This window comes from Natrix helvetica (genome assembly GCF_964273705.1).
Source record: "Natrix helvetica genome assembly, chromosome: 3".
Taxonomy (NCBI): domain Eukaryota; kingdom Metazoa; phylum Chordata; class Lepidosauria; order Squamata; family Natricidae; genus Natrix; species Natrix helvetica.
The window spans coordinates 120,263,625-120,284,268 of record NC_138549.1 but is presented as its reverse complement, the minus strand read 5'-3'; the positions used below and the strand labels follow the sequence as shown (position 1 = coordinate 120,284,268).

Here is a 20,644-nt window from a genome sequence, read left to right as displayed (position 1 = left end):
GCTGCTTGGAAAGATGGTTTTAATGGTGGACCGGACCACATGGCTTGAGTCCTGAACAGAAAAGGTGATCACATGCTTCAATGTTGGTTGAAGAAGAAGAGAAGGGAAGAGAAGAGGGTGAAGAAGGGCTTGCAGGGCTTTTTATAATCTGTTCTGCCCCACCTATCTGTTTCCTGTTCCTGTGTAAGAAATGTATTCTGATTGGTTGCCAGACTCCCATGGGCCCGTGCAAGGGCAACCCTCTAGGCTGAGTTTTGAATCCAGGTTTGGTTGAGTTCTCAGATGTCATGTGGTCAGTTGAGTAAAAGGCAATATTATCATGCCTTCATTCCCATCCCCCTGGAGCTGATGGGGAGAACTCTTTATTATGTAAAGTGGACTAGCTTGGCCTTCTTAATGGCCCATTGACAAAGTGGGGATGGGCCGGAAGCTGCAGGAATTTACTTTGTGTTTAAAATGTGTTTCTCCCTTTTTCACATCCAGGAAAATATAACATTCTGCCTTGTCAATATTTCCTAGGATATTTCATTTTTCTGGGAGAGGGCTAGGTAGGAGAATGATCAATATCCTGGCTGATATAGTACAAAAACCTGTAACCAACTGCCCTTCGGGGTTCAGATTCTGCTTGAGCTATCGCTGCTGAACCTTGCACAATAAACCTTTCCCTTCGAGGAAGAGCAGGTTTGGTCTCATTTCTGCAACAAAGGAACCTCTAATTCCTTTTCCATTTTTGAAATTGATCTATCAAATCGGCTCATCACCAACAATATTGTGTAAAGAATAATTGATGCATAGGCTACTTGTATCATTATCTATATAGAAATAATTGATAAACTGATTTTTTTTTTAAAAAAAAGGCCTAATAAGATTCAGAATTATTCTAGGGCTAGGCTCTTGCAGCAAAAATAATGGATGGGTAAGTCTCCTACTGTGCCTATGCATCCACTATCTTTCACTAAGAGAAAAGACCCCCGCTCCAACACACACAAACACACACACAACTTTTCGCAACATCTTATTTGGGTATTTTTGTCCGCCTTAGCCTTTTTCGTTTTTGCCTTGCGAAAAGTATTTCTGGATCTGGATGTCGGGCACCTCTCTTGCTTTTTTTTTTTTTGTACTGCGAAACAAAAGGAGCTCGAGGACTCCCGAGAGCAGCGATGAGCGCAAGTTCCGCCAGGAGGCGCTGCAGAGACTCGGCGCCCGGCCCTTGCGTTCGGGCCTCTCGTGCCCGAAAGCCTAGCGCGCGAGTGGGGCGATCCCGCGGGTGCGTGCTGACGCAGGTGCTGCCCTGGCCCCGCCCCTTACTGAAGCGCGGCGGCTGCAGACTCGGCGATCGTGGAAGGAGGTCGCGGCGGAGCGCGTGAAGGGGAAGCCGTCCGGTTCTTCGGCCTGGGCGATCGGCCCCTTTCCTCCCCGCTTCCCTCCAGCATGTCTTCCGTGCCAGACGCTGCCGCAGGGGACGAGCTGAAGCAAACCAAGGAGATGGAGGACGCGGAGAAATACTCCTTCATGTCCACGGTCACCAAGGCGCCCAAGAAGGTGCGGGCAGCCGGGGGACAAGCAGCAAACTCGGGCGGGGGGGAGAAAAGGCGCTCGGTGGGGTGGAGTCTCTCGGGGTGTGGTGGGGTGTGGTGGTGGGCGGAATCGGGTTCGACTCGGGCCTGGAAAGGAGAAGTGAAGTGCCGGCCGGAGACAGGCGTCCCCTGAAAGTCATGCCCTTTCAATGGGGAAACTCCTTCCTCTTGACCTCCTGGGATGGGACTGGGGCGTGCGGCTGGCTTAGCCCTCTGCACATGCCCCGAGGAGCTCTTCCCCTTTGGATTTGTCCCGGACAGTTCCCAGGGGTGCTGGGAATGAGACCCGGCCCCGAAAACAGAAAGGGAAGGGGGTGGCAGGCACCAATCGAGGGAAAGGGGGGGGAGGGGAAACCTCCCACGAAGGAGAAAGAAAGGACGGGACTCTGGAGCTGGGAAGGCGGTGGCTCAGTTTATATGGGAGCTTTGGACTCTTGCAAACTGCTGGAAGCGCCCCGGGGTGTTCAGTCTTTTCAGGCCCAGGCGGGACTAGGTACCGCAGCTGTATTAAGGCATTTGTCCTCCTCCTTTCCCTCCCTGCTGGAAAACTCTGCTGTTAGGCAGGATACTTAAAATTGGAACTTGGTGCCTGTGGTGTGATACTACCCACACCACTATCACACTTCTGGCTAGAAGCAATGTGGGGCCGGGAGCCACTCGGACTGTCCTCTACAAGATTAAACGTTAACTTTCCCATAACAATGGATTCAGACAGGACTACCGTTCTGAAGTTTGGAAACATCCTTTGTGACAATGTGACTTTGGTAGTTTGGGTGCTGTTCCAAGCTGCATCTTTGTATCATAAACCCCCAAGTATGTTCCTGTTACATCATTGCAGGGTTTTCTTTTTTTTTCTTCCCTTGGATCATGTCCTATTCTCTGAGATTGCCTGGATAAAATCCCTGCAGTTTTCTTGGCAAGGTTTTCCAGAAGTGGTTTACCATTGCCTCTTTCCAAAGGCTGAGAGAAAGTGACTACTCAAGGTCACCTAGCTGGCTCTTGTGTCTAGGGTGGAACTAGAATTCAGGATTCCAGTTTCTAACCTGCTGCCTTAACCACAAACCAATAGTTGAAGATTAATGCACACATTCTTCTATTGTCTATCTCTTCCTTAAAGGTGCTGATCCAGAGCCGTCCATGAAAAATTGCACACATATTGTTTGCACAACTTAAATGGAACTTAATTTCTACTCCTCTTTGCTTTAGACTTTTTTTAAAAAAACCTTCTCTTTGCAGCTATTGCTTTTAGCAAAGCTGCTCTTGTCACCTCTTGAATAATGCACAATTAAGTTCTCAGTTTAGAATTGCTTGGGAATTCCATCTGAGCTGAACATTGAATCCTCTCTAGATCCATAGTGCATGACTGAATTTATACTTAAATAGAGCACAGAGCAAAAAGAAGCAGCAGGCTAAATGGCTTGATACTGAAGCACAGTTGAACTTATTAAGATTGTTTCATTTACTTTATCTGGAAAGTTTTGTTTGCCTCTTACAAATGCTAGCGATCCCTTTGTGCAACTTTCAGATAGTAAATTCAATAGGTTAACTGAAGGAGCTGCATCAAAAGGTGCTTTAATTGAAATGCTCTGTGAACCAAAATTTAAAACTAAATCAATAAATCTTCCTAAAACCTTAAATATTGAAAAAAATGAGATATTTTCCTTCAAATTTTCCATCAAATTAGGTTCTTAAGAATTAGAATTTATGCTATAGAGATACCTGTTGTTTCTGTGAACTATATCTGTAAGCAAACAAATTTAATTCACATTTCCATGATATGAGAAATGCATTTATCTTTACATTCTGTACTTATCTAAATTTTGCATTACAACTCAAAACTGGAATACTGTACAAGAATGTCTATTTGAAAAAGTTTCATCTAAAGATGTAATTTCTTTTTTAAAAACATGATTATGGTGAAATTTAATGGAATGATCTTATGATTGAAATGGAATGTTTTAATGTCCACAGTATCTATGTTGCATTAAAATTCAAAAGTGCTTACATACAGAGCATTTATTTAACCAATAATTTGCTTGCTTTGGTCTGACCATTTTGAACCTTATACCACTAAAATGTTTCCTGTAACCTTAGGATGAAAAGTTGTGGTTCTGATTTTACAAAGAAAACTTTCTCATGCGTGAGGCTTCTCCTATGCAAAACTAGAATTTTAAAACTAGTGGAATCCTGTAATACCTTTATTTCCAAAAACTATATTTAGCATTTGATATGTAACATGCAAAGAGATATCTGGACCACATCCCTGAGAGTTCAGATTATGGAGGAAACATATAATCCAATCTTGTGCTGGCATCTGTCTCAGAAAAAATAATGCAGATTAAATGCTTCTTGCTTGCATATGTTTTATATTGTAGCTATACTGATAAGTTTTCTTACCTTATCTCTTTTTAAATAAGTATAAGTATAATCTTTATTGTCATTGTACTTAAATACAACGAAATTGGTTATCTTTTCACATCTTTACTAACTCTTGAAACTAGTAGGATTTATTTACTATGGCACGTGTGTACATGGAGCCATATCTGAGGGCATGCGAGCCGTTGCCCTGTGTCATCTCCGAGCTGATTTTCAGCCTTCTGGAGGGCATGGGGAGGCCATTTTTGCTCTCCCCAGGCTTCAGGAAAACCTGAAGCCTGGGAGGGCAAAGAACGGGCCCATCAGAAGTCAGGAAATGTGCTGTTTCCTGCCTCCAGAGGGCCTAGGGGAGGGGGAGGCCGTTTTTGCCCTCCCGGGCTCCAAGAAAGCCATGTGTGTATGCACGGGGGCAGTGGGGGGGGTCGCATGTGCATGCACAGGTGGGCATAACACGTGGGGGCATTTAATTATGGATGTGGGCATGCCCGCACAATAGCACATGCATGTGCTTTTGGCACCCGAGGGAAAATAGATTCACCATCACTGTACTATAGGATGCAGTTGTAGAAGAAGCCCCTAACTCCAATTTCTTGCCGACAGCTGGAAAGGATTAAAAAAATTACCTCCAGAACCATTGTGTAGAATTACTGGACTTGGGTATATGATTGAAGACTAAGAATGCTTCATATTCAGGAGGTCCAAAGTCCTAGCTTCCTAGTTCGTGACATCAGGAATTGTTGCTTTCAGAATTTAATGGTGCAGCAGGAGAAAGTTTTCAGTGTTGCAATTTCTAGTCAGAGGTGCAGAATGCTTTCTCCAACTTCAGAGGGATGAATCTTACTTATTTCTGTGGCTACAGGTTTGTATCAAAACTAATGTTCATAATGTTTGGTAACTAAACAAACCTTTCAGAAAGTTCAGGGCCACTTCAGCAGGTAGAAATCTACGTAAGCATGTTTCATTCAGTGGACTAAGATTTTCTTGGTACATTGCAGTAATAGATGAGCCCTGTGATACTTGATCATTTGGGGGGGGGAATTATGGGTTTTGCTTCTTAAATTCATCATATTACTTGGACCTTTTGGCACACGAAGTATACAAGTATGTGTCTACTGGTCATATATTTTCCTAGATTTCTGTATTTCAAAATAATAGATTCCTGTTTAGCTCGCCTATCGATTGCATAGTATATATTTCTTGTTAGAAATTAGAAACTATATTTCTAGTTTTCCAAATATATTTCATACATAATTACATGCATTCATACATATTGGGTTTCCCCCAAAATAGGACCCAGTTTTATTTTGTTTTGGGCCCCAAAAGAAGCACCAGGTCTTATTTTTGGGAGATGTTTTACCCGCTTACCTTAGGACCGCTGAAGCCAGGCCTCCCATGCCTTGACATCTGTTGCACCTTCCATGCCCTGACACCTGCTGCTTGACTTCTGCAGTCGCTCACAGCCAGACACCGCGTGGTTCATTGCACCAGTGCCGCCCAGTGCTACGGTGCACCATTGTGGACACAAGCAGCGGCAGCAGCACAACACAGCACGTGGCTTCCTGTCACAAATGGCATCGGAGCAACATGCCTTGCAGCCTCCTGCCACAAGCGCTGGCACCGAAATGATGAGCCTGCCATGAGCAGCAGCACCAGTGCAATGCAGCATGTGGTGTCTGGCCACAAGCGGCTGCAAGCAGTTGCAGAAGAAATTGGGCAGCTGCGCGACAGGTGTCAGGGTGTGGGAGGCCTGGCTACAGTGGTTCTAAAGTAAGCGGGTGCAGGGCACATGGGGCAGCTCCCCCTCCCCCCACCCTAGCTTGATTTTTATGCATGCGCCCCCTCCCCCCACCCTAGCTTGATTTTTATGCATGCACCCACTCCATCCCACCATGCATGGTGGGATGGAGTGGGTGGCATCTTAACAAGGGCTTATTATTTGAGTAGGGCTTATATTAGGTGCACAAATAAAAATCAAGCTAGGGCTTATTTTCAGGATAGGTCTTTTGGGGGAAACGGTATATACATACATAGTTTTTAATACAAACCATGTATTATTGTGTTGTAAGATTTTTTTCAGAACATAATCACTATGATGATTATATTTCATGATCAGAAATGCTTTCTATGAGAACTGAAAATACAATTGTATTTTATCTATGTATTTGTTTGATGGACTTGCCCTTCAAGAGTTTAATATAGTGTACATTGCACTCCTTCCCTTTTCACCTTGTCAGGTAGGTTATGCTGAAAATAAACTGATTTACCCAAAGTTACTCAGTGGTTTTGAACAAGTTTTTCTACTTTCAGCCCAATACCATAACCACTACACTATACCTGTCAATTTTATTTAGAATCTTCATTGTACAGTACAGAGTGGGAATTTAATATCCATGAAATACAGGATGTACATTCATTTTATGCTTTTAAAAGTATTCTGATGAAATCGACAAATAGGAGTAACTTTGACATGCAATTAATTTCAGAATGCTATAAGTGAAACTCATGCCTAAGTTGAAGAAATGGTAGTCCTTTCTGTAACTCTGGATAGTTAGAGGACATGCATACCTGTAAGGGATTACTAATGGTTCATTTCTTAAATAAATGTTTCTCAGTCATATTACTAATGGTATGCAGAATAGAGTTTGACAAAATAAAAAAAATATTTTCTAAATTGGGAAAGAGCTCCTTAGAGAAAGCAGAGAGCAGAAAAGAAGGAAGGCCTAACGGACCCTTAATGTACAATGAAGCAGAGGTTCTAAGTATCTTGGCAAAATGAGATACTTCAGAGGATTGAGTTTAGGATATCAAATAAAATTAGATTTTGCACCAATTAGGTCTCTCATTATTTGGCTGTAGTGTTTTGGTCAGATCTTAGGATAAAGTAGTTTCTCCAGTGATACATACTGCTGCAGCCCTAGTTAGATTGCATTCATTATTTTACAGCAGGATTGTAATCAGTATTATGCAATTTTAAGTTCTTAAATTTTTTAACTGATAACTATAATGGCAAATGGATGCAAACATACAAGAAAAGTCGGTCTATTCTACCTTTGATAGATTGATGGGAGTTCAGCTAAAACACTAGGAAACGTATCATCAGCAATTTACAGCTTTACTTGGCTGGTATCCCAGCCACCTTTGCACTGACTGGTACCAGTAATTTCCAGTTTTTCTGATTATGGAGTCAGTGCCTCCACTGTGCTTGGAATCAGCACACGCTTCCCACAGTCTTTTGTTTCTTAATAGAATCTTCCATTCACCTGAAGAGATGGAAATGTAATCAGAGCAAAAGAGAGTCTGCCACTGAAGCAGTAATTCTGTATAACCACTCTATTGTCTGATGGCAGGAAGAGGAAGTTAACAATTAGTTAACCTTTATTATTACCATGGTTTCAGTTTATAGTTTAACTTTCTACCTTACCCACAATATTAATTATGATTTGGAGCCAAATTCTTGCCAAGAATGGCTTAGAACAGAGGTTCCAAACTTTGCAGTACTATGACTCCTTAAAATAATTACTTAATCTGTATGTTCCCATCCTAAATAAAGCGAACAGTTTCATTGGATTGGGGACGAGCAATACATCAGTTCAAGAAATATTTCTTTTATATTATTGCAATTTATTGTATAGGATCTTCTTGAGCCATCTAACCATTATTTTGCCAAAAATAGCCGGCAGGCTTTAGGTCATGTCAATGAAGGCTAGATGATGTTCTAAATCACTAGTATAGAAATTACCACTGAATCTACTGGTAGAGTCATAATCCTCAGTTTTTCTCTTACCACTCAAAAAGTGTTCTCTGTTTTGAAAGGCTAAACATTTAAAATTACAGGAAAAAATACTGAACGTCACTTACTTAAAAGAGCAGATAGCAGAGCAGTTTTGGATTAAATATGCCATTTATCCCTGTTAGGGTAAAAATATTATGTAATATGATGATTCTTAGAGTATTCTTACAAGAGTCTTACATTCTTACATTTATGGCTTTTGTAAGAATACTCTTAAGAATGAATCATATTACACAATATTTTTACCATAACAGGGATATACAGGTGAAACTCGAAAAATTAGAATATCGTGCAAAAGTTCATTTATTTCAGTAATGCAACTTAAAAGGTGAAACTAATATATGAGAAGCAAGATAGTTCAAGCCGTGATTTGTCATAATTGTGATGATTATGGCTTACGGCTCATGAAAACCCCAAATCCACAAACTCAGAAAATTAGAATATTACATGCAATCAATAAAACAAGGATTGTACATAGAACAATATCTGACCTCTGAAAAGTATAAGCATGCATATGTACTCAGTACTTGGTTTGGACCCCTTTTGCAGCAATTACTGCCTCAATGCGGCGTGGCATGGAAGCTATCAGCCTATGGCATTGCTGAGGTGTTATGGAAGACCAGGATGCTTCAATAGCGGCCTTCAGCTCTTCTGCATTGTTCGGTCTCATGTCTCTCATCTTTCTCTTGGCAATGCCCCATAGATTCTCTATGGGGTTCAGGTCAGGCGAGTTTGCTGGCCAATCAAGCACAGTAATCCCACGGTCATTGAACCAGGTTTTAGGTGCTTTTGGCAGTGTGGGCAGGTGCCACCTCCTGCTGGAAAATGAAGTCAGCATCCCCATAAAGCTCGTCTGGAAGGAAGCATGAAGTGCTCCAAAATCTCCTGGTAGACAGCTGCGTTGACTCTGGACTTAAATGAAGCACAGTGGACCAACACCACCAGATGACATAGCTCCCCAAATCAACACTGACTGTGGAAACTTCACACTGGACTTCAAGCATCTTGCAGTGTGTGCCTCTCCATTCTTCCTCCATATTCTGGGTCCTTGGTTTTCAAATGAGATGCAAAAGTTGCTCTCATCAGAAAAGAGGACTTTAGACCATTGAGCAACAGACCAGGTCTGTTTTTCTTTAGCCCAGGTAAGACACTTCTGACATTGTTTGCTGTTCAGGAGTAGCTTGACAAGAGGAATACGACATTTGAAGCCCATGTCCAGGATCCGTCTATGTGTGGTGGCTCTTGATGCACTGACTCCAGCCTCAGTCCATTCCTTGTGAAAGTCCCCAACACTTGAATGGGCTTTTCCTGACAATCCTCTCCAGGCTGCGGTCATCCCTGCGGCTTGTGCACCTTTTTCTTCCACACTTTTCCCTTCCACATAACTTTCTATTAATGTGCTTTGATACAGCACTTTGGGAACATCCAACTTCTTTTGCAATTACCTTTTGAGGCTTTCCCTCCTTATGGAGGGTGTCAATGATGGTTTTCTGCACAACTATCAGGTCAGCAGTCTTTCCCATGATTGTGATTCCTACTGAACCAGACTGAGAGACCATTTAAAGGCTCAGGAACCCTTTGCAGGTGTTATGGCTTAATTAGCTGATTAGAGTGGGAGACTGAGCCTAGAATATTGCAGCTTTTCACAATATTCTAATTTTCTGAGATTGTGGATTTGGGGTTTTCATGAGCTGCAAGCCATAATCATCACAATTATGACAAATCACAGCTTGAACTATCTTGCTTTGCATGTAATGAGTCTAACTTGTATACTAATTTCACCTTTTAAGTTGCATTACTGAAATAAATGAACTTTTGCATGATATTCTAATTTTTCAAGTTTCACCTCTATGGCATATTTAATTCAAAACATATCTGCTCTTTTAAGAGTAAGTATATGGAGAATCATGGCCATTAGTTGCATATGGTTGATGAGGAGAAATATAATTTGCTGACTGAGTTCTCCATTTTCCTTTATCTTGGTCAGACACAAAAGAGATAGAAGCAGTAGGAACACTGCAGAATACTTTGCCACAGAATCACAAGCCGGCTGATTTTTATGTTTAAAGAACTAGGCCCTTTCTACTGGGAATATATTACAAATATAATTTAACCTAGGAACAATTTCCTTTTATGAATATTAAAAATTCAAATAAAGGAATACAAACTAGTAAACTAATAATTGAAGTAGGAAAAAGCAAGTAGTACAGAGTGAAAAAAGAAACAAAGCCAAAAATGCAGAAAGAAAAAAATAGAAAGAAAGAAAAAGAAATGACTTCTAACTTTATTTTACATCAGATATTATACATTTATTCTAAGTTTACCATTTTTTTTGCTACCCAAGCATTAAATCCATATGTCATAATTCCATTTTTTTTGTTCATGAAAAATCCAAAACAAGTTTCCAGTCAGCATTAAAATTAATCAGTGTCTTTTCTCTGATCAAAGCTGTCGATTTTGCCATTTCAGCCAGTTCCATTATTTTCACCATCCATTCTTCCATAATAAGCAATGTCAGTTTTTCCATCATTATGTATATAAAAGCCTTGCTGCTGTGGCATGTGTAGAAGCTTTCATATGTTTTTCTACGACTATTCATAGCCAGGAACAATTTCTGATTAAAAATAATGCCTAGCCTTTTGTGACAGGCCAATATTAAATTTCATTTAAAATTAGTTAAATGCCATTAAATACCACAACTTCCCTGAGTTACTCTGTGGTAAGATGGATGGCCAATACATTTTTATTTTTTAAATGTAGTTTAAACAGACATTTTCAAAAATAAAATAAAATGAAAAGCATTAGATAGAAGATCCTGTGCATTGGTGTTAAGAAAAGTTATTTTGGAGGGGGGAAAAAGCCATGTGTGTTGGAATAAAATTACGGTATTGTAAATAAGAAATTAATAGCATAATAATCTGTTGCGTAACTACGTAACATGCTTCTTGAGTTTTAAACCTGAAGTTGCAGATTTGTACTTTGTTCAGACTGTAGTGGAAAGAGTAACTTTTTATTGATCAAATCTAGTCAGCCATTTTAATTCACAAAAGATACTTGGGAAAAATACCAAGAGGCAACAAAATGTGCCTCAATTTCTTTATGGAAATGGAAACTCTGAATCTTGTTATTACTCTTTGCTTTCTGGCCTATCAAATGTAGCTCCCTTTCCTGACCTCTCTCCATAATCATTACCATAAAAACAATCAACTGCTTTTCTTTCAGCTTTGTTTTAGTAATGTGTGATGGCATCAGAAAATTCTGCTGAAGCTTTTGGTGTGTTTGTGATGCCAAGGAGAATGTTAATGCCATGATGCAGGTTTGACTCAGTACAATAAAGTGTAAACTGATGAGGAAAGATCAGTCAGGGTTAATTCAAACAAATGGGGGCACCAGGGAAGCAGACTGTAGCCGTATATAAGGCAAAATTTAATTGGTTAACTGAAATTATCTCAGGTCCTTTGTAAAATGCTGCTGTGATTTTCCCCCACCCCCCTCCTAGCTAATTAACCTTGATGCAGGAATGAATTCTTGTAAGACCCAAAAAAGATTGCATTATAATTGAAACAATTGTCCCCTAAAACAGTTTCCTTGGATTGCAATGGGTGCCACAGGGCTTCTTTTTTTCTGCAAAACAAATCAGATTTTACCTTCTTTAATAAATTTAATAATGAGAGAGGCCAACAATTTCTCAATATGGTTCTTTTTTATGGTGCCCTTTTGCAAAAGCTAATCATAGAAACTACTGAATCAGACATGTTTGGCTCTCTTATTTCATATCAGAAAAACATAGTTTCTTCCTGTGACCTCCTATAAAGTATTTTGGTTTAATCTATTTGTATATTTGTATTACTTCCCCTTCCTCCTATAATTGTCAAAAGCTCTTGGCACTAGTATTAAAACCTGCTTTAATACATAATGCTATTTTTTTGAGTTCCTATAAAAGAATCCATGTCCAGCTAGGGGCAATGATTAGCCAACTTTGACTGATCTCAGAAAATGGCCACTACTTGAAAGGGAGACAATCAGAAAATTAATGGCAAACTACTCAGTTTGAGAGAGTCTTTACTATTTGTGTATGTATTGGCTTCTATATTGGGGTTTCATATAATTTTTAATAAAGATTCCTTTTTATTGACATTAATTGTTGCTAAGTCACTCTGAGAATATCCAAGTTCTAGAAGATGGAATATAAATGTATTTCCAGTTCAGTTACAATGGAAGTTGTCAACTGAGTGCTTGTAGAATTCCGTGTATTCTAGATAGTTTCATGGTCTCCTAAATGGTCTGGGAGGTACTGATAGAGCAGTGATGGTGAACCTATGGCACGAATGCCACAGGTGGCACGCAGAGCCATTTGTCAGGGCACACAAGGCGCTGCCATGTCAGCTGGCCAGCATGCATGCGCGCGCTGGCCAACTGAATTCACCCTTTTTTAAAGCCATTTTTCGCCCTCCCCGGACTCCAGAGGCTTTATAGGAGCCTGGGGAGGGTGAAAACAGCCTCCCCCGCCCCCCAGACACCCTCCGGAGGCATCAGGGAAGCCTCCAGACGGTCCCTGAAGCCTTCGGAGCGCTCAAAACGACCCTCCGAGCAAACAGGAAGTGACTTCCGGTTTGCTCGGAGGATCGTTTTGAGTGCTCTGAAGGCTTCAGGGACCATCTGGAGGCTTCCCTGACGCCTCCGGAGGGCATCCGGGGGGGCGGGGGAGGCTGTTTTCACCCTCCCCAGGCTCCTATAATGCCTCTGGAGCCTGGGGAGAGCGAAAAAATCATGTAAAAATGGGAGGGGAGCGCCTGTAGTGCGCGCATGTGCACTGGGGTCACACATTGCAATATGGGTGTGGCACGCCCGCACATGACTCCCCTGTGCTCCCCCCACTTATGGCACGCGAGCCAAAAAAGGTTCGCCATCGCTGTGATAGAGGGTTACCAAAGGCCCAAATGGCATGCATAGTAGGTAGGATCTTTTGCCAGCTAAGCAATCCTTCCTGCGCAGTTACTTGGACTTTAACATTTGCTGCAGTCCTGGTATGAATTATACATGGTGCTGACTACCTAAGGAACCTTTTTATACCATAAGAAATGGCTTTATTTGCCACCAAAAGCCTTTTTGCTGAATTATCCACATTACTATTTCAAGGAATGGTGATCACTTCTTAGGCATAGCATCCTGTCCTTTTATCCTTGGCTTCATTGGATCTTCAGCAAATGCTTTGGAGTTTATGAGAATATAAATATTAGTGTTTGAACCTAACATTTTAAAGCAGCCACATGTTTTCCAAGGATCATACTGTAAAGCACTTTTGGAAGACGTGGAATATCTGTCTCATGAGAAGCATTGATTCCTTTTGCATGCCAAGTAAAACACCTAATATTGCTGCCAAGAAAACCCAATGTAAAGTCACCAGGTGTTGACCCTGGCGAGAAAAATATTTTAGCTTGAAAGAATGAATATGACTACAAGCACTTATTTGGATAGCATATTTGCTTCTTCATCTACATATTAATGTAGACATATCTAGGCTCAGTCTTTTTCACTTCAATATTCCATCAAGCATCCTTTTAAAAGATGTTCAGATCTATTATATTTTTCGCTGTTCTCTTAGTTTCGTTAACACACAGCACACCTATAATTATTTATTTCATTTCATTCATGCTTCCCTTTCCGTCCTCTTACATGTTAAGTCACAAACTTCCATATGCCACCATCATTACCAAATAGGCCCATATTATTGATCTCAATATTTTTATAATGATTTAAAACACTCTTACAAAAGGCAGATTTCCTTTGCCTAGTTCAGTGGGTCTCAACCTTCCTAATATAGTTTAATACAGTTCCTCATGTGGTGACCCCCAACCATAAAATTATTTTATGTTTTCCGTATTTTTTTCAAAAATATGTCTTTTCCAATGGTCTTACGCGACCCCTGTGAAAGGGCTGTTCGACCCCCAAAGGGGTCCCGACCCACAGGTTGAGAACCACTGGCCTAGTTTAAGTCCTGGACCTTATAGTACGCCTTCCTGTCATTGTGAGCTAGTTGAACTATAATATGTGCTCTGATCAATAGTGTGTCCTTGGTAACAGGCTTACTGCTGTGCAGACTCTATTCACTTAAAGCTTGTAGTAGAAAAAAAATAGCTGGCCCAGGATCTGGACTGGAAGTGTGATGGTGTATGCAGAGAATCTTGTGGGTGAGACAGATGCAGACTGCTCCAACATTACATGTAAGTTTCCCAAAGTTTCCATTAACATTTGAAAAGGGAGGTTTGTAAGTTTGGAGGTCAGGCATTTTGTTGAAGAATGGAATAATGGAAAATTGTGGGGGATTTCTACTCATATTTTTTTTGCAACTTTCAGCTATATTGCAATGTTTACGTTGAAATATTTACCTTAAATTACTTTCCCCACCATAATCAGACAACAGATTTCACAATTGCATGCATTTCTTATTCAGCTTCCTAAGGATAGTATTACCATGGACGGTTGTGAGCACTAGGTAAGACCATATTGTCTGTGCATGGATTCAATGACTGAATACACAATAAACCATTATTGTCCTCTGCCTCATGAGACTATTTCCACTTTGGGCCTCTTGCTGCAGTTATATGAAATGAAGATTATATTTGGTAATAAAAATCAGTAGCAATAGTAAGAGCATTTAGACTTCTATACCACGTCACAGTGCTTTACAGCCCCATCTAAACAGTTTACAGAGTTAGCTTATCCCCCAAAGGTCTGGGTCTTCATTTTACCAACCTCGGAAGGATGGAAGGCTGAGTCAACCTTGAGCCAGCGAGACTCAAACTGCTGAACTGCAGTCAGTCAACAGAAGCACTGCATTCTAACCAATAAATAATTAAAAACAGCCTTTCAACCTCTATAAGAGGTTAATTTTTCTTTCTTAATTTTTCTTTCAGGCTCAGGTTTATAAATACGTGTGGGGGGGGGTATGGAAAATCATTTTTGAAATTGGAAAAGCGTGTACAAAATAATGCATGTGGATTGACAGTTGATCTTACCTGAACTGTTGTTTTAGGAGGTTTTGCAGGATTAGCCAGGATTGGGGTATTGTGATGTCCAATTGGCCTCGAGACAGAGTTAAAATTGAAGCCACGCCTCTGTGCTCCTTGCTTCTGGTTCCCAGTTTCCAATCTCCACGATAGGCGCCTGTGTGGCCCAGGCCACCGAGGTAGCCACACTCCTGGTGGAGTGTGCTGTGATGCCCTGGGGCACCGGAAGGTGCTGAACCTCATAGGCCAATGCGATAGTCAGTTTGATCCACATCCCTATAGCCGAGGAGGATACCCTCTTCCCCAGAGAAGACAGATAAAAAGAAACGAAGTGCCTCAGGTAAATGCGCAAGGCATGCCTGACATCCAGCCAGTGCCAAAGGCGCTCCTTATCATGAGACGGTTCCGGACAAAAATCTGCTGCCTATGGGTGGAGTCGCTATTGACCTATCTGCCCTATCTGGCGGTAGGGACGGCACCTCCCCCCCGAAAGGGCCTCTTCCCCTGGGGATGGAACCTAGGCCTATCCCTGGTCTAGTGCCTATCCAATTGCCTATCTGATCTCGGAAAATACCTGCTGTGTTGCGCATCCTGATCTGACTGATGATAGGATTGCTTTCCCAAAATAAGGTGCAGATTTTTGCTTCGACTTCTTTGCAGGTGTGGGCATGACCTTTTTGTTCTTGTCCTCAACAAGGATCGGGTCCAACGAGGTACCGAAAAGGAATCCTTTTTCTTCATAGCCTAGTTTACCTGCTATAATATAATTTCCTTTCTGAGCATTTGTCCAAATCAGATTTTTCTACTTCTCAGTAGTCTTAAATGTATTCACTAAAGACAACTGTAGGATACTTAGGCATATTTGTGTTCCATTAGTATTCTGACACTGTATAAACACTCCTCAACTTCCTCCATCTTGGTTTTAGGACTCTCTAGAACAAACAACAGCTTTGCAAAATATTGCCATTATTTTATCAAAACAACTCATTTCATAATTTTGCTTAAGCTTGAATATGCTGAAAGACTGCATTCTCTCTTATGAGGCTATCCAGTTTTTAAAATCTTGGAAAATGCCCTTTTCTCTTTGTAAGCACAGTGGAGTTACATTTGGCTAAATAACAGCATGTTCTGCCAGTTCTGGAATTTCATGCCAAGGCCTCACCAGTCCCATTATTAATGACAAAATGGAATCCTCCGGGACTCATTCTGATTAGGCCAAGATGTCACCCAATGCCATCTTCTGCAGATAGAAGCAGTAGAATTGTAATATTGTATCCTGAACACACTCCACTCAAGAGTGCTGGAGAAGGTAACCATGGGAAGTCAAGAAGAATCAAAAGGAATTGTATTCTCACTCCATCGCTCCTTGTCTAGGTCATCCATTCAGGCACCCAAATCTTACTCAATAACATAAGGCCGGAATCCAGATTGAAATGTTTAATAATTTATTGGGGGAGGGGGGTTGCTACATTTTTTCTGCCAGTTGCTATAGAACAGTGATGGCGAACCTGTGGCACGCGGAGCCATTTGTCGGCACGCAAGGCACTGCCCTGTCAGCTGGCCAGCGGCCAGCTGAGTTCACCATTTTTAAAAGCCATTTTTCGCCCTCCCCAGGCTCCAGGGGCTTTATAGGAGCCTAGGGAGGGCGAAAAGAGCCTCCCCCGCCCCCCGGAGGCCCTCCGGAGGCTTCAGGGACCGTCCGGAGGCTTCCCTGAAGCCTTCTGAATGCTTAAAACGACCCTCCGAGCAAACCGGAAATGACTTCCGGTTTGCTCGGAGGGTCGTTTTAAGCGTTCCGAAGGCTTCAGGGAAGCCTCCGGACGGTCCCTGAAGCCTCTGGAGGGCCTCCGGGGGGGCGGGGGGGGGCTCTTTTCGCCCTTCCCAGGCTCCTATAACTTAACTTAACTTAACTTTATTCAATTTCTAGACCACCCTTCTCTCAGAAGAGACTCGGGGCGGTGTACAGTCATATTAAAACAATTGAACAATAAATATACATAGTATAAATATAAGATAAATAAAATAAATATAGGACTGGAGGAGGTAGCAATAGTTCACTGTACAGATTTAGTAAAGCCTCTGGAGCCTGGGGAGGGAGAAAAAAGCATGTAAAAATGGGGTGTCACGCCTTTTGTGCGCGCATGCGCACTGGGGGTGTCACGCATTGCATTATGGGTGCTGCACGCACGCACACGACCCCCCTGTGCTCCCCCCACTTGTGGCACGTGAGCCAAAAAAGGTTCGCCATCGCTGCTATAGAAGCTGGCTTAGCTTTTTCTGAACAAAGAAAGGAAGGAAGAAAAAATAGTGTTATTGAGTAGAAAGTTCCTGAATGACAGGAATCCTCCCTCAGTTCTTAGGGACAAGAGACCGTTACACCTACATTAGAGAAATTTAATAAAAGAAAAGGAAGCCAACAAGTTCTCACTTCAAGATGGCCCATGTAGATCTGAGAAGTCAGAAAGAGGGTTTTCATTCTTTTTCCTGGCCTATGGGAAGGGGAAAGAATAAGTAGAGCCTTTCTGTTAGGCTAATTAATTTCAGCTAATGAGAGAAAATATCTCTCAGGGGTTATCCTAAAACAGAGTTTTACTGTAAGAGATAGGATTTTGTGATGATAGCAGGTTCTGTCTTCAGATAAACCTTAATTTTGGAATTATAAAGTATGGCAATGACTCAGTATTTCATTGAAATCCAGCATCAGACAAATAAGATAAATATGGAAATTGTATCTGTGTATATACATACAGAATATACAGTAGAACTAGCTTATAACCTATCTACCAATTCAGAACTTTCCAGTGAGAATGGTTTTAATTCAGTTGCAAATTAGCTGATTTCATCAGTAATTCTTGAAGGCAGATTTCAAAATATTCTATATAATTTGTGCCTTTGTCCATGAGGAACAAATGTAAATGTAAGACTCCCTCATTATTTTGTTTGCTGTCCTGTTTCTGCAAGGCTCTGGGAATCATGCTAGCATCTTGCACTATGTATTGGTCAGATTGTTACAAAATCATTTTTCTTTGTCTGTTAACTATATTTTCCTTGGGGCTACAGCCTGGTTTGCAGCTGTTCCTAGGGGGAAATTTGTGCTGATGCTTGCAAACACAATCGCATATGTTAGTACCTGGTTCTTGGTTTGTTATAGCATGTGCTATGCAAATAAAATTCACTATTACTGGGAGTGCTATCTGTGCTAACTACATTTATATAGTAAAACCAAGATAATTGTACTTCTTTGATTTAAATTGGAAGGTTAAAATCAGCTTATGATGACTAATTTTGTGGCTGTTGCTCTTAAGAAATGTCTATAAATTTTTAGTGTTGCCACCCTACAGAGAAGAGGGTGGAAGCACTACAAGAAGAGAGTTCACCATAAATACAGCCATCCATGTTCCTGCTTCAGATATGTGATGCCTGAATATTATTAATGAAAAGTTTTCCTCTTCCATTAATGAAAAGTTTTCCTTCGCAAAGCTTGACTGGACCTTCCCTTTCAACTTGCAGGCTATCTTTAAATCTGTTGGGGGTGGGGGGTGGGGGGAAGGAGATTCTTGCTAGCAATAGATTGAAATATCCATAACTTCAAATTTGGAACTTACCCAGTTTTGTAGACTTAAAGACATGGAACAATTCATCAAAATAAAACACTTTTTTTTATTGGTGTTCGTTTGTTTCATGATAGTGTTCTCCCATATGAGTATCATTGATTTGATGAAGAAGATCGATTTTTGAGGGAAAGGACTTTGGTCAGGTTTTGTTGCAGGAACAATATGGTTTGTACATTCCTTTAAGAACAAATGCCACCACATTGTCTGTATTTAAAAGAATTTTAAAAAGCAAGGTTCATTTCTCTAGATTGCTTTCCTTTCCTGCTTCCATTATGTACTTCTTTGACAAGAAGGACAAACTGCTCATGAAGAAGGAGGTATCTTTCAGCTCTTATTCTATTAATGTTATAAAACCATTCTATGCTTCAATATAGAAGAAGCTCCTTCGGTGTGATTCTTTCCAGAATTAACTTTTACATTGCTGGTGTTTCTGTCTATGAACTATTATTATTCATCAGTTTTTTTTTTTATTAAATTTAATCTAGTCATCTGCATCTGGCTTTCCAGCACTGCTTTTTCACATTGTTATGGATATTTTCCATTTTAAAAACAATTGCTTTAAACAGTTATCTGGTTGTTATGTAAGAGCCGTGGGCAGTTTCTGTGCATCAGTAAAATTAGCATTAGTATGTACATTTTGATGGGAGGCCAAAGATTTGGTATAGTGAAAATAAGGTTGCCTAGTTTCCCTTTTAACTCTTACAGTGCAAACATAGTCTCAACAATGATTGTCTTTTCCAGTACAGCATATGTCAAGATTGACAAATTAAGGTTTACCTGAGATTGTACTGTCACAGAAAACTCCTCTTCTTCCTATCTGCTGTTCAAGCATTGCCCATTTCTGAAATTATTTTGTCTAATGTCTTTGCCACACTGGAAAACCTCATAAAGTACAATCCTAGATTTTGTTTTCTAGGAGCATCTCTCTTGCTGCTTAAGAATCATTTGTATTGTAAGAACTGTAACATTTCCCTTTGTATGTAGTCTTTGAATATAGCAGGGGTGTCCAAACTTGGGAACTTTAAGACTTGTGGACTTCAACTCCCAGAATTCCCCAGCCAGCATAGCTGGCTGGGGAATTCTGGGAGTTGAAGTCCACAAGTCTTAAAGTTCCCAAGTTTGGACACCCCTGGAATATAGATATAGATAGTGAGTTTATGTATGCATGTATGTAAATTACGGGTGCAGTCTACCTTTGGCCACCAGTATTTCTACAATTATAATTAGAATGGACAAATCTGATTATATATATTCCTTTTCCTTCCACTTTTGTTTATTATACAAATTGTATACTATTGCCATTACTAGGAGCAAATAGAAGAAAGAGAGACTAAACCCCACTGACTGTGCAAATTTTAACACACAGCTTAAAATGGCTGGTTTCCTAAACATAATCTCAGATTTTAGCAGAGCAAAATTCAAGCTAATCTGCCTGTCATTCCCATTTTTATCATATTGAATACTGTACCATCTAGTTTGTACTTGATTGGGAAACAGTCGTGCACTTATATGGTTTACAGAAGCAGAACTGATGTAAAGGTCACTCTGCATTTTGCTAAGTATGATCATTTGCTTCCAGAATCAATTTTTTTTTTAAAAAAATCCATTTACAAACTTTGGCAGAAGTGGTAACATGAAATAATGACTAGTTAAGCAGTTTGATTACTACTATTATGCAGCTTTAAATTTGTAGCACTAGAATTTCATACTATACTTTCTGGATTTGGAAATGTTCTCCCTTTGTTTTAAAAATTGTAGTAGTTTTAGTCTGAGTCCTGAGGTTTGAACTACCGACATCAGTTGAGTAAAATAATAAAATGGAGGGAGATGTATGTGTGTGCGTGTGTGTGGGATAACTGCCAGATCACTGAAATATAATAGTATTTATAAAATCAACTTAATCAAAGATTTATTTATTTTATGCACTAAATCTAATTTTTAAAATAAATGTGTAATGCTTTTTCTCTTGAAATGTAAAAAAAACGGAAGGATTGTATCAGAATACATATGATATAAGGAGAGAGAGAAAAAAGGTCATATTAGAAAAATCTAAAAGATTAAATTTCTTAGCAGTGTGGCAATAGCTGATATTATTCCTTCAGCATCATTATACTATCATTGCAAAGGAGAAGAAATAATTTGGCTAAGTCTTGGCCACCTTGTAAATATATATTTATCCCCCCCCCCCCTAATGAGAAGAATGACTGTCTGTCTGACTGACTACACATATTTCAATCTCATTTATATAAAATTATTACCATCTTCAGTGCTAGCCTA

The 20,644-nt window shown here is 40.5% G+C and overlaps 1 protein-coding gene across 2 annotated transcripts in view; it reads left to right on the top strand.

The window, feature by feature from the left end:
• Positions 1 to 1,273: 1,273 nt before the first annotated feature.
• Positions 1,274 to 20,644, top strand: part of AHCYL1 (adenosylhomocysteinase like 1) — a gene marked incomplete at its 3' end in the record, with an annotated part of 56,929 nt that continues 37,558 nt past the window's right edge. The window contains exon 1 of one of the 2 annotated variants that reach the window (XM_081948521.1): positions 1,274 to 1,542. In XM_081948521.1, the coding sequence (XP_081804647.1) occupies positions 1,432 to 1,542 (111 nt within the window). In that variant the 5' untranslated portion in view covers positions 1,274 to 1,431. The remainder of the gene's footprint in view (positions 1,543 to 20,644) is intronic. The other variant, XM_081948520.1, reaches the window with a different exon arrangement.